The sequence below is a fragment of the Haliaeetus leucocephalus genome, unplaced genomic scaffold (assembly GCF_000737465.1).
Source record: "Haliaeetus leucocephalus isolate CR32 unplaced genomic scaffold, Haliaeetus_leucocephalus-4.0 Scaffold146, whole genome shotgun sequence".
Taxonomy (NCBI): Eukaryota; Metazoa; Chordata; class Aves; order Accipitriformes; family Accipitridae; genus Haliaeetus; species Haliaeetus leucocephalus.
In genome coordinates this window covers 610,269-623,479 of record NW_010972582.1, presented here as the reverse complement: position 1 = coordinate 623,479, position 13,211 = coordinate 610,269, and the positions used below count along the sequence as shown (strand labels likewise).

Below are 13,211 nucleotides of genomic sequence, written 5' to 3'. Positions count from 1 at the left end.
ACTCATCGTATCCCCTGGTAACCTAACACCAATAACTGAGACTACAATTTCTTATCTGGACATAACCAGAGCATAAAAAGGTCATCATACTGCAATGTTAATCTAGAAAGAAAAATATTAAAAGGAATCGATACTTACATCACGAGTATTTTCTCCCCTTTATCTTCGGTCTATAAAATATATAGTGTTTTCACCTAGGCCTGAGATTAGTAGGGTTAAAGATGGCTGCTGTGTTGCAGGAAGGTTTTTCACATGAAAATGGTTAGAGACAGACCTCTCTCTCCTTCTATATTTTCTGCAAGGGGAGTCAAAAAACAGTGACCATTTTATAGGCTGCAAATTCCATCTTGTAAGATAGTATTAACAAAAACTCAGTAATAAAAAGGAAACAATGCTTTATCTCCAAAGAAAGCACATATTTAGTGAGTAGTTATTGGTGGCTCACTCTCACCCCCCTCCAATCTCATCTTCAAAAGAAGAAAAAACCATAATGGAGCAAGTTTAAATGCTCAGTAGCTGCAGGCTACTAATCTCTTCAATTCCTGGAAAAGGTGAACCTTATTCTCTTAGGAGCAGACAGCATAAATGTAGTTCCACTGAGCTGAAAGCAATGGAGCAAGAACAAGTTTATTTTGCCTTTAGGGTCCTCTTTGTATCACAGGAAATTATCTCTGAAAGCAATGCTCCTCTTGTTCCAGTACAATAGAAGAGCATCACTAACCCGTTCTTGCCGTGTACTATTTTGAGAAAGTGTCCAGCCTGCAAAACCAGGATTATTTTACAAGGATTTTTTTTTTTTATTCACACTTAAGAAGGGGGGAAAACACACTTTTACACACACAACTTAAGTAACTGAAAGTTATGGGAGAAGCTTTGATTAAGTAACATGAACTTAAAACTATTGTTTTCCCCACCCCTCTTAGAACACCCACTTGCTACTTTTGGACTTTAATCCAAACACAATTACTCACTACATAAATAAAATGCTGCTCATCTAACACTGCTTGACAAAATCTGAAAACCTATATCCAACCAGCAAATGAATGAACATTTCCAAAAGAGAAACTAAACATTAATTTGACTTTTAGACGGTAACAGTAGCATTTCACATCCTTAACTGCCAACAAGAACGTGAGAGGAAATCCCCATCACCCCCTGTGAAACCTGAAACAATTTCTGTCCTTGAACAAAAACATTCTTATCTTTCAAAATCCTCTCATACACAACGTGGAATGTTTCTCATGTACAGCCTAGTACTGAACACTTTATTTGCAACAGTTTAACAGTCATTAACTGAGCAACACCTGAAACCTTTAAATGCCACATTTTTACATATATTGAAATGACAGTAAATGCAACGGTTGTTTTACTTGTAAGCACATGACAAAGTGATATACATCACAGATTTGCTGGTTCTCCTCATGTTCACCCATGTCCAGGGTCATCGTTCTCCTGGATCTGAATGCACTTATTCCAAGAAAGTGGAATGTAATGAGGAAATATTAATGCATAAAATAAGGAAAGGCAAAAGAGTGATGTTCCCTCTTTAGCTTTGTAGCTGTAAAATATTTTATATCCCAATATGATATACATTCCAAGTTACCTGAGTTTACACTTCGAGAGAAGTACCTGAAGCTAGGCCATAGGGTGGGCACTGTGCAACTGTTGTGGCCATTTTTTTTTTTTTTTTTTTGCATTGTGTGTATTACAGAAGTTAGAAACATAAACACCTGGATCAATTGTAAACATAATCCTGAAGTACAGTATTTTCCATAGGACACAACACAGCAAGACATTTTCTATTCAGACAGGCAACTTTTTTTTTTATATATATATAGAGCTTATTTATACTGTAGAATTTGAAACAGAACACAGGACACAGTACTAATCTGGTCAAACATACTATGAAATGCATAGTCTCCACTTAAAACGCTTAATGATATATGGATTCTGCAGGCATTACTGCTTTCTCACAAAAAATGCTGACTATGAATTCTGTCCCTGCCAAGAACAGCGTCGAGATATTTTTTTGAATGCTGCTAAGTATTCCGTGTTGTTCTGAAAGGTTGCCACCTCATGCAGATGTATCTGAACTATTATCTCCTCAATCCTCGTTTCAGGGCAGAGGCCTGCTCCACCTTGGTCTAGATTAGCACGTAGCTCTGAGAAGAAGAATGGTCTTCAGTCTGAATTTCTTGCAAAAGCGGCTGCTGCTGTTGGGACGGTTGCTGTACTGGGACCTCTGTGGAGTCCATTGTGCTGGTGTCATCTGACAGAGATGAGAAAGAGACCCGAGAGGAAAGCTGCTCAACAGTCAGGGTGCTCAAAGCTGTGCTTTGACCAGAGTTTGGAGAGTTCTTCAGCGTCAGGTCTGAAGCAGGAAGGAGGGGGCCCAGAAGTTTTACAGGACAGAAAGCTGATCCGGTTGGGATGAAATTAACCTTGTTTTTGTCAGGACATGAAAAGAGAGGGGCTGAGACAGGCTGACGAGACCTACAACAAAAAAAAAGGTTATATACCTGGCCAACCAAGATGTTTTATACGTCATGAACTTTGTGGTTCTACACGTTGCTAAAATGTGAATGACAAGGAATGGGATTAATTGGACAGAGGGGCAAACATCTTCCATATTGGCAGTCAGCTAACTGATCCACAGCATTAAAAATAGTACCGTCACAAAAATGACTTGATAATTACTGGATAAACATGCAACTTCCAGCAAGAAAAATCTGCAGTACATATGCACATGAAAAAGTGCCAAGGTAATTTAGAATGGCACAGATTCTTCTTTAATAAAAACAATGCAGCAACACCACATTTAGTCATATTAAAACCCTTTGAGAACCTCCATGAAACAGACCTCTCCTTTCCCATATTCCATAATTTGTCTGGAGGCTTCCTCCACAACCCAACATTGCTCCTTCACCATCCAGCAGGGAATGAATGCTGTTAGAGCAAGAAATGTCCCCTCTTTTATTCTTTCATCCACAGGAGCTAAGCATGCAACCTCGACAGCATGTGCTCAAATACTGCTGGGTCTAGCGGAAAAAGACATGATGTCCGAGAGTTTAATTTCCCATTTCTTGCTCAGCAAAAATATTGAGCGAAGTCTATGCCATAAGTATACTACCATCTAGAAACACTTTACATATGTTTCATTCCATTTTATATGTTTTATATGTATCAAAACATAACCTACACTTGAAACTGGTGGAGAATTATGACGAGAGGTTTTTTTTAAGCCACGAACATTCTAAAAAGTTAATAAAAAAAAATATATGGGAAGAGTTTTATAAATGCTTAGGAAATTAAATGTACCTTATCTTTTCTGCTTGGATTTTTGTTGCCTTTTACAAATGCACAAAAAGAGTTCAAGCATAAAAGACTCCATTTCCTCTTCAAACCAACGTGAACACTTCAACTTCTCTTCTGTACAAATTCTAAGAATAGTTTGCTCCTGAAAAACTCATCAGCTGGAATAGTTTATTTATCTGCAGTTGAATAGGCTCAGTAAACAGGTTTACTGCTTTGCAGATACCAGCTGATATAAAAGGCATTACTTACGACATTTCCTCAAAGACCTTCACTCGCTCACATCCCTCTGGGGGCTCTCGTTTGAACATGTAGCTGTTGTTTGGTTTGGGAGATGAGGCATACTTGGGCAACGGTGAGCTACTCCCACTGTCTGAAAATTTAAAGCAGTTATATTACTAGAGATTGAGAGTGCTTTTTAATTAAATTCGATTTCCAAACAAGATGCCTTTTTTCACAATTTAGCCACTATGCTGGTTTGCTTCTACCACAAAGCTTCCTTTATTGCAGGCTATTTCTAACACCCTTGTATAGCACATTTCTTCTGAATAAAAGCTTCAGTGCAGCAGTAATCTATCACATAACAACACATAACAGGAGGATATTTTTATCCGGAACACTGCAATCAGAACAAAGCAGAGCTGTGATCCTGGAAACAAATACGTTCTTTATTATGTACTTCAAAAAACATAAATGAACAAGGTAATATGCATAATACATGCAGAAGACTTATGAGTGGTAATGATAATACACCTTCTCACTGTATAAACACAGTTATTGAAAATGTGTGTATACAGCATGCATCTTATTTCAAAACATAATTCTTCACTGGAATATTGACCTCAGTCTCATGAATAGTTCAGAAGTTGCAAAGAAACAAAGCATGTTTGTAACACAGGTACTGAAACCTCATCATTACAGTGTCCTACCTTCCTGGCTTCATGATTGTGAAGTTTTTTTGGTATTCAAAATAAAGCTTCCACAATTCAATTCTCTCATCACTACTACCTATATGATATAGGTATTCTTTGTAACTCTAGCTATCAGTGTATATTTTACTAGACACACTTAGAACTAAAGGTGTGCAGATCTAGGACACAAGGCAATAGGCTGATTTCTTTTACTTGTCAGAAAATATAAGAGAGAAGGCTCAACTCTGGTAGTGACAAGCACAAAAGTTTGAAAAATAAAGGCTATGAAAAGGTTCAATTTAAACACTCATCTTGACAACATGATATTCAATGCATTAAGGAAATCGAGTATGTACAAAAATAATTACTCACAGAAAATTAGCTTTCCGCAGTGGCTTCTACCTTTTCAAAGAGCAACATCTACCTCAGGCTAGTATTAGTGGCTCCCTATTCTCTGCTTGGGCTTACAATTAAAAAAATAAAATTAAATTAGATGGCAAGGTTAAAGAGGATCCCCCAACTTACAAACACACCTTATTTGGAGAGAAAAAACTGCTCTTGCTTTAGCTCCTTTTGCATCTTTCCACCGATGCAGGGTACCTGACCATTTTTAACTCAGATACCTTTGTTTATTCTGCTGTTGTTCATGTGTGCCTTTTCAGCAACAGTGGAAAACCAACCAAACCTTCAAGCGCTATGATCTAGATTCACTAAAGCACACAAAGTTGCCTTTAACAGCTTGCAAACAGTAACTACATAAACTTTTGTATAACCAGGACTCAAATACAAAGGCTAATCATTAGAGGTTTTGAAACGTCTCTGCTTCCTCTTATAACAAGACACAAATCAACTTCAATGTCACACGTCCCTTTGGAGATTTACTATGAAAGATACGAGAAGAAAACACATTTGAAGTGAACCTCAGCAGTGTATTGATTATTCAGCTCTTTCCTGCTGTAGAGTGAACACAGAACTTCTATTTACAGAATTTTAGGTGTTAACTGTATGAAGGCAGAAAAAGCTTAGAGACAATGCAGATATTTGCCAAGCTGGGAGCATGATGGTCCTGTTGGCATCTTTCCACTGTTGGCCCACACAGCTCATTCCAAACACAGAAATCATTAACAGAACCCAGACAGTTTGTTTCCTCCTTCTAATATTTAAAATTGAAGATCCAAGTTTCTATTTAAAAAACTTAAGACATAAAATGTGCTACTGTTCATTCCACCAAATAGTGGAAAACTGTGGAAGTACATCCAAGGAAAGAATCGAACGGAATTCAAAGTTAAGTCAGTTCTTGGAAGATTCAGAGTCTTGTCTAGCCAGTTCAGTTTTCAATCAAGTTTTTGGTTTATTTAGCCCTGTCTGGCTGAAACTTTCTGTATAAGACAGCTGTTAAACAAGTAAAAAAAAAAAATTATATTGTATAATTCAACCATCTGTTCCTGCCTTTACCCTCCCTGATTTTTAAAGTTTACTAAGTTGTTAGCTTTTCATTTTGACCAAACGCACACCACACTACTATTTGAAAAATACATGTGGTTATTAGGAGGCTCACATATACAAGCTTGGTGTTGGTTCTACACATACAGCAGCAATGTGAGAATGGAAGGGTACTGGGAAAATAGGCCATGAGTTAAAGTGGCAAGAGGTGGAACTTACAGCTTAAGCCAGTTTCCACTTGTGTATTCTGTAAGCTCTTAAGTGCTAAACTGTCACCTTATTAGTCCTTAATGACACTGCAAATGTGTATTCTCAAACTGTGCTATTAACACATCTTTTTACTGTCTCAGAGGCTGCAATGTATGAGCCTTCATGTCAGAGGACATGTCTGCATCTTCCACGCTTCCACCAGTAGGGTGTGCTTTGCTGGCGTATTTCAGTCAACTAATCAAATTTCATTAAGATGACAATGATTGAAGATTAACAGATGTAACCTTTAAAGCAAGTTTTGTTACCATAACCACATAGCAGACAATATGGAGCCTTATTACACAGAATTTCTAAACATAAATATTCAAAATGGATATATTCTGGTATCTAGAAAATGTTTAAGGTTGTGATTAAACACTAAAAATACTATTTTAACCAGAAGACTTCATACCACAAATTTCAGCTTGCATCTATTAGAGCAACAAAGGAGGCAAACTAAAAAAGAATCTGTAAAATAATTTTTTGAGTAACAAAACTTAAGGGAAATAAGAAATTTTGCCAGTGAGCCTTGGGATTTGTTTAGATAGGTTCAAAAATACCTTTGTTTCTTAAGATTATCCAAAGACTTTACATACACTTTTCATTTTAAGAACTATGAATCAGATGCCCAGAAGTTAAAAAGTATCTTCAGTTCATCTTCATGAACATGTTGCTTGTATCAGCCTGCTAGCAACAGTGGGAATACACAATGCTACACAAAAGCACCTAATGAAAATCCCTGAGAAACAGGTTATACTATCTATTTTTGTACAAAATCCCCAAATCTCATCTGCTTATACCTTAGGATGCCTTTGAACTTTACCTCTGTCACAACTGCTATGTAAAACCCTGAATTATAGTCTCATGGACCAGAGTTATCATAAAACAGATCTAGTGAAACCTGTAGCTTTAATGCAGCAAGGCAATCACTTACCTTGCAATAGGCTGATACTTGAAAACAGAATCATAAAGCCAGATGCCATTAAAATACCTTCTCTCCCACCCTTCCTTCTCTGCTCTAATCAATACCATTTAGTATCACTGCTCTCTTCGGAGCAGTATTGTGGGCCTTTTCTGAAACTTAGCTTTCACTTTCTTTTGAAAAATTCAATAGATTTAGCAGCTTCTTGCAGAAATGTAAACCAAACAGCTGATACAGTCCAAAGAGCAGCTGTGAGGGCCTCAGGCCAAAGCACAGCTTTGCACAAGAAATAAAAGATGCTTTAGAAATGTAAAGCAGCGCTGTGTCTGTACAGAGTGCTGGCTCCTCTCACTGCTCATGTCTCAGTCAAACTACTAACCTTCCTTTCCTATTCAGCAACACACTCAGGAGCATTCATAAAGCTGGTAATTATATTTTTTAATGGTAAAGCCAAGTTATTCCCCATAGAGAGGAAAATAAAACCTCAACTTGAGAAAAGCAACAGAAGAATATCTTGAGTTTAAAATGTCTACATTTGGCTATACAATGCATTTTTCAAAACTTAACAGGCCTCAAAGCAAACTCACAAGTTTTATTCTAGCATCACAAAAACCTTTAAAATGAAGGTGTGAAAAACTTCGTGAATTTTCTTTTATAAAGCAGTTAACAGCCACAACAATATTAAACTGTCTCTCAAAACTTGCTACTCCCTTATAATTTCTACCTATATCCCTAATTTATTGGTAATTTAACTATTTTGAAGATAACATCTTATTCAGAACAACTGGCCTGTGGGGTCTTAATGATCTGAGAGTAAAAGGTACCTTTCTGACTGTACTTTTACAACCTCTGAACAAATTACTTTCTCTTGGAAAACTGCTACACGCTTTTGTAGTTTCTAACTAGAACAAAGTTGTGATGAGCAGTTCCAGCTTCTATCTTTCATAAGCACAGTATTAAGTACTTTAATTAATTAAAAAATGCCACTATATTCACTTTACAAAGCTGGCTGTTTATCACCGTCACCTACCTATACGCTACTACTAAAGCAGCCTTTTTGTAGACTCCCAAACCTAGCATTAAAGCCAGTCTTAAAACCAAAATCCACCAATATGTAACTACTCATTGTGAAATTCAGCAATAAATTTTATTCTAATTTGCTGTTCAAAAAATCCAAGACAGGAGATAAAAACCCTTGAAAAGCATTAAGAAGGTTAGATGCACCATCTCAAACTGTCTTCACTTGCTACTGTCAATAAAGTACCACTGAAAATTCCAATTACTGTGTTAACTGAGTACTAACTGCAGAAGGAATTATTCTTTTCATTTCCTTGCTTTTTAACTTGTATTTGTTATCAGGGCACATATGAACAAATCTACCTGTCAAGACATTTCCTTGTGTGCTAATACTTTAGTGGATGTGTCTATAGTGATTCAGTCTTGACAACACATTACAATTCGCATGCATACTATAAGCAAGAGAAGGGGCGGGCTAATATCTCTGTTATTTTTGGAGCATGGCCAACTATCATGTTGAGTTAAGACTTTTACTTTGATGTTGTTAACTTACATACGTGCACACACACAGCCCGAATTTAGGATTTGGTCAAGTGGATTTGTTTTCCACTACTTCCTTATAAATCCAAGATGGGAAAGCAATACTTTTCAGAAACCACGAAAAGCTAGTATTTCTCCTGCTGCCTTCCCCAATCTTATTCCCAAATTACTTTAAGAATTATTAAATAGAGAATATATACAGAAAAAGGTTAACCTTACTTATAACCTCAAAATACTGCTATCTTTAGCTCATTAGTAAATCTATGCTAAATCTGAAAAGTTTTCATTTCCTCTGTGAAACTTACTACTCTCAGCTTGCATATTTTACCCAAACCCTGCATCCCTCCAAACTAAAGTCCATGTTTCCAGCTAGCTGACCAGAAGCCCAAGAATAATTTCATTAGTAAACAATCGTCCAAAACCAGTCTTTTTACACTGGTGCCTATATTTTCATACTACATGTTCTGTCAGTAACTCTTAATTACTGAAACTCCCGTTTACTCCCTCTACAAAACCAAATGACATTTTACAGACTTTGAAAAAAATGCAGGATATTGACATATAAACACATAAATTATTCAGAAAGTTTGGGTTGTTATGAAATGTACACAGACAAGTAATTACTCTCCATCAGATTGTTACTGAGCTCCTCACCAAGTAACTTCAAGTGGAATATAAGGGTTCAGAAGCAGAGTACTTTTAAAAGCAGTCCAAAACTTCATCATCACCATTTTGATCACCCATGAAGAATATATAGCCTACCACAAACCTTATGGAAACCTTTTTTAAACATAAACATGTTACAGTCTGAATTCTTCACGTTAGAATCTTCATAAATAGTTAAGACTGTTTGCTGTGCTCCTCTGACGTATTTATGGAAGATGTTTGTGAAGTTTCACAAACAAGAGGGAAAAAGATATGTAAACAAACAAAACCAATTTTAAGATAAATCCTCAATCCCTCCACAACCATCGAACAAAAACAAAAACTGATGTAATGAGTAAAATGAAGGTAGTTGTAAAAGCAGGACATCACATGCCTCCCATAGGTAAAGGTGGGCCATTCTACTCTCACCTTTATCACGGTCATAGAGTAAATCTTCTGTTGAGCAAGGACTCCCATCCTGAGATTCAGGAGGGCAAAAGGGAGAGACACATGGTGAATGACTGCTGCAGCTGCTGCTGCGCTCCTGGACAGACGGAGTCTGAGTGTCAATGCTTCGTGTACTACTACTACGATAGTGAGCAGGTAATGGGGCCCTTCGACCATCAGGGATATCCAAAGGCTGCAAGAGAAACAAGCAATTCAGGTTACAGAGAAAAGATCAAACTCCTAAGCAGTGTCAGCCTGTAGCACTCATAACCGAAGTAATGAGGTGAGGCCTTAAGAACAGCAAACAAGCCACTTTTGAAAGAACCAATTTTACACAAGAAAATATTGCAATGTGTAATGGACACAACATACATTAATTACTCTGAATGGTGGGACAATGTGCAGATGTTCCAAGCCAACTATATCCTTTTAACGCAAAGTTAACACCAGAATGCACTTCAACACATGTTAGCATTACATTTTTACATTTCTTAATGATAGTTTAAAAAAGCAAACCTCCCCAACAAATAGGTCCCTAATTATACTTAGTAATACAATTTTCAATAAAGGTAACTGTTACTATGAAAGTAAAACAAGTACCCTGACAGAGATCACATTTGGATAAAAGGGAAAGTAGAAAACGTCAAATACAATGGCATACTATTGCCGTAACACCAACTGAATTACAATTATAACTGAAACCATCCAAGTTTTTGCCAGTAAGTTGTAATTTTCTAGCATACCTCTACATTCCATCCTTCACTTCTATAGGTGACCTCTGACAAAATGGCAACTAAGTAGATGATGCACAGGCTTATACAAGGTTCACAAGCTTTGTCTTGAACTAAAGCTAGTAAGCACTGCCTGCTCCTATCAGCCTAGTTGGCACTGGCCAGAGTGATCTTGCATTCCGTTCTGCAATATACTGCGTAGACATGTTCATAGTAGTAGACTGGCACGCTCTACTTACTTGTCCTTCCCAGTGGAAAATTAGTTTTATCATAAAGACAGCACTGCTTTAAATGTAAGAAATCAAATGAGGATTACAGTTTTGCTTAAAAGTGAAGGGGAAAAAAATGCCTGCAAGATTTAAATACCATTTTTTATCCTCACTTCAGTGAGGACTGTATTCAATCCATAGAGAACAGCTTAAATGTTCTAGCTACAAAAAAATAATGTCTTTTTCCTTCTCACTTCAAGTGAACATTTTTATTTGATTGCCGCCTTCTTCTTCATATATTCCAAAACTGTAACAGCTTGTTCCAGAGTCTAAAATTCAACCCAACACTTTTGCTAGCAATGAGGACATAAAACCTATTCACCGAGTATCGCATTCTCTCCTTTTCAGCAATAGTCTATCCAGAAAACCACCACATATTATACAAAAAGGCAGACATGGCAGAACAGGAAGATCCATTTCTTCTTATGAGCCTTCCAGTTAATACCATTTCACATTTCAATTAAGAGCAAAGAAACACACTATAAAGAGAACATTACAGTTGCTACATCAAATGCTGAAAAATTTGGACACAGCTGTGTGGTCTGTTCCAACAGCTCAGTTCACATTGCCTATGTGTTACAACATGACTACATGTTGCTATTCCCATCACCCCCAACAGGCCATGACTCATTCAATGCACAAGATAGACCTGAAGAATTATATCATTTGTTACACAGACAGAAGAGAGGTAGAAAACAAGACTGAAGCTGTAGAAAGAAAACAGTCTCACAATTAACATAACCAAAAAAATAACTGCCACACAGAACAGCATTTTTATTTTCCATCTCTGCCACAAAAATTCTATAAGATGCCAGGAAGTCATTTGAACCAACCTCTCTCTTTTATGATATCTTTTCTGGATGCTTAGTCACATAGGACTGATTTGCAAAGGTCTTCAATGTTCACAGATGCAGGAGGAGACTATGGGAGCTACACTTTAAACTCCTAAAATGGCATGCAGTATCCTGAGTTACCTGAAGAATCACATTATAGAAACCTGATGGATTTGTATTTCTCCATCCATAAAGTGTATATAATATCATCTTTCTTCTCACACAGGTGTGATAAAAAGAACAAAATTTCAGACACTCTCCTATTATATAGAAGCAAAAACCCAGGAAGAAATTCAGATTTCTGACTTCAAAGCAAGGTTTAATAGTGAGCATTAGGACACATATCTAATGAGGAGAAAACAAGAACACCAAACAGCTACTTGTTAAGTGCATATACTATGCTGTACGTTACAGGTAAAGCAAGGATTCCAGGGAGGGAAAAAAACAGTAAGTAATCACATAATTAAAGACTTCAGGATAACACAGATCTTCTTCCAGATCTGGAGGAACAATGTAATGTAGTCTTATGTAGTATATCCCAAATCATGTATTTCAACCTCCACTGAATTAAAATCTGAAGTACAAAAAGTTTTCCATATTTTTAGACGTGCCTCTAAATATACACACAAGTAGAAAAAGTTCAATATTTACCACTCTTTCCAAGTAAAATAACTTTTAAGGCATAGAAAATGCAGCAAATATTTCAGATTACTGTGCTTCTGTATTTATCTTTTCCTTACTATTGAATCCAAGTTTTGACAAGTGCAAAAAACTTCATGAAAATATCAACAGAAAGTATTCAATTTTTTGTATGTATTAAACCTGATCAACATAAACAAGTATTGTAGAAGTTACTTTCCATGAGCCATGCCTAAACTATTCTAAAAACTGAAGTCCTCACAACGTTACAACATAAGAAATAAGGTAACTAATTTGGTACAGCTGCTATTAGTTTTCGTAATCCTCAACGCATGGGAACCAACTAGAAATTACTGCATTCTATATGCTGGGTTTGGGGGTTGTTTGTTGTTGTTTGGTTTTTTTTCTCCAAGAGTATCCAGTCATGTACTAACCTTATGCCAAATGCATTTTGACGGGACACCTGCCAACCCCTATAGGACAGCATGTTCTTGGACACAGTTACATACTACCCTCATCTCCCTGCAAAGGTAGGGAAATGCTTAATTTGACAACAGCAAGCATTTCTCAATACACTGTTAAAATTCACCACATTGTTTTCAGTATCAATCTTTTTGTTGGAAAAAAACCACTACCACCCTACTTAGTATCATCAGGAATGCTACTATGGTAGAATATACCAATAGAAGCCTTAAAAATAATGTGTTCTTCACAAGCCTTACATCTATTTGGGAGGCAACATCTTGAGAGCAAAGCATTCCATGCTTTTGATTTTAAAACTGTTCTCTAGACTGGAACACAAAGGCAGACATAGGAAAGTGTTTCTTCCTTCTATCATCAATGAAGTCATCAATGCATTAGATAAGGTACAAGTGCAAAAAACCATAAAGTGTCCTGAGAAGGAACACTTGGAAAAAAACAGACTTTTCAGATGAAGGATATGAAGATTTAAGTAAGGATCACCTGCATCTGTGCAAATTTATTACAGGATTAAGTTTTCTGATAGGTACTTAAAACCATCGTGCTATCTACTTCCAGAAGCATTAGAAATCAAAGAAGAAACACTTTAATCATTTTACTTATATTGTTTGATAGTCCATCAAAATTGCTTCACTTCTAATGACTTATGGTATACTTGAAAGATAGCTACAGTAATATTTTTTCCTTAACAGAAGGCCCATGAACATGTCCATGTCCTGCTACAAGGCACTTTTCATTACTTTCAGAATGTATTCTGCAAGAATTCTTACCCC

The 13,211-nt window shown here is 36.7% G+C and overlaps 1 protein-coding gene across 1 annotated transcript in view; it reads right to left on the bottom strand.

The window, feature by feature from the left end:
* Positions 1–1,677: 1,677 nt before the first annotated feature.
* GLCCI1 (glucocorticoid induced transcript 1) overlaps positions 1,678–13,211 on the bottom strand; it is a 52,298-nt gene continuing 40,764 nt past the window's right edge. The window contains exons 6-8 of the mRNA XM_010561472.1: positions 9,469–9,679; positions 3,565–3,685; positions 1,678–2,493 (exon numbers count right to left, since the gene is read on the bottom strand). Of these exons, the coding sequence (XP_010559774.1) occupies positions 2,145–2,493; positions 3,565–3,685; positions 9,469–9,679 (681 nt within the window). The 3' untranslated portion in view covers positions 1,678–2,144. The remainder of the gene's footprint in view (positions 2,494–3,564; positions 3,686–9,468; positions 9,680–13,211) is intronic.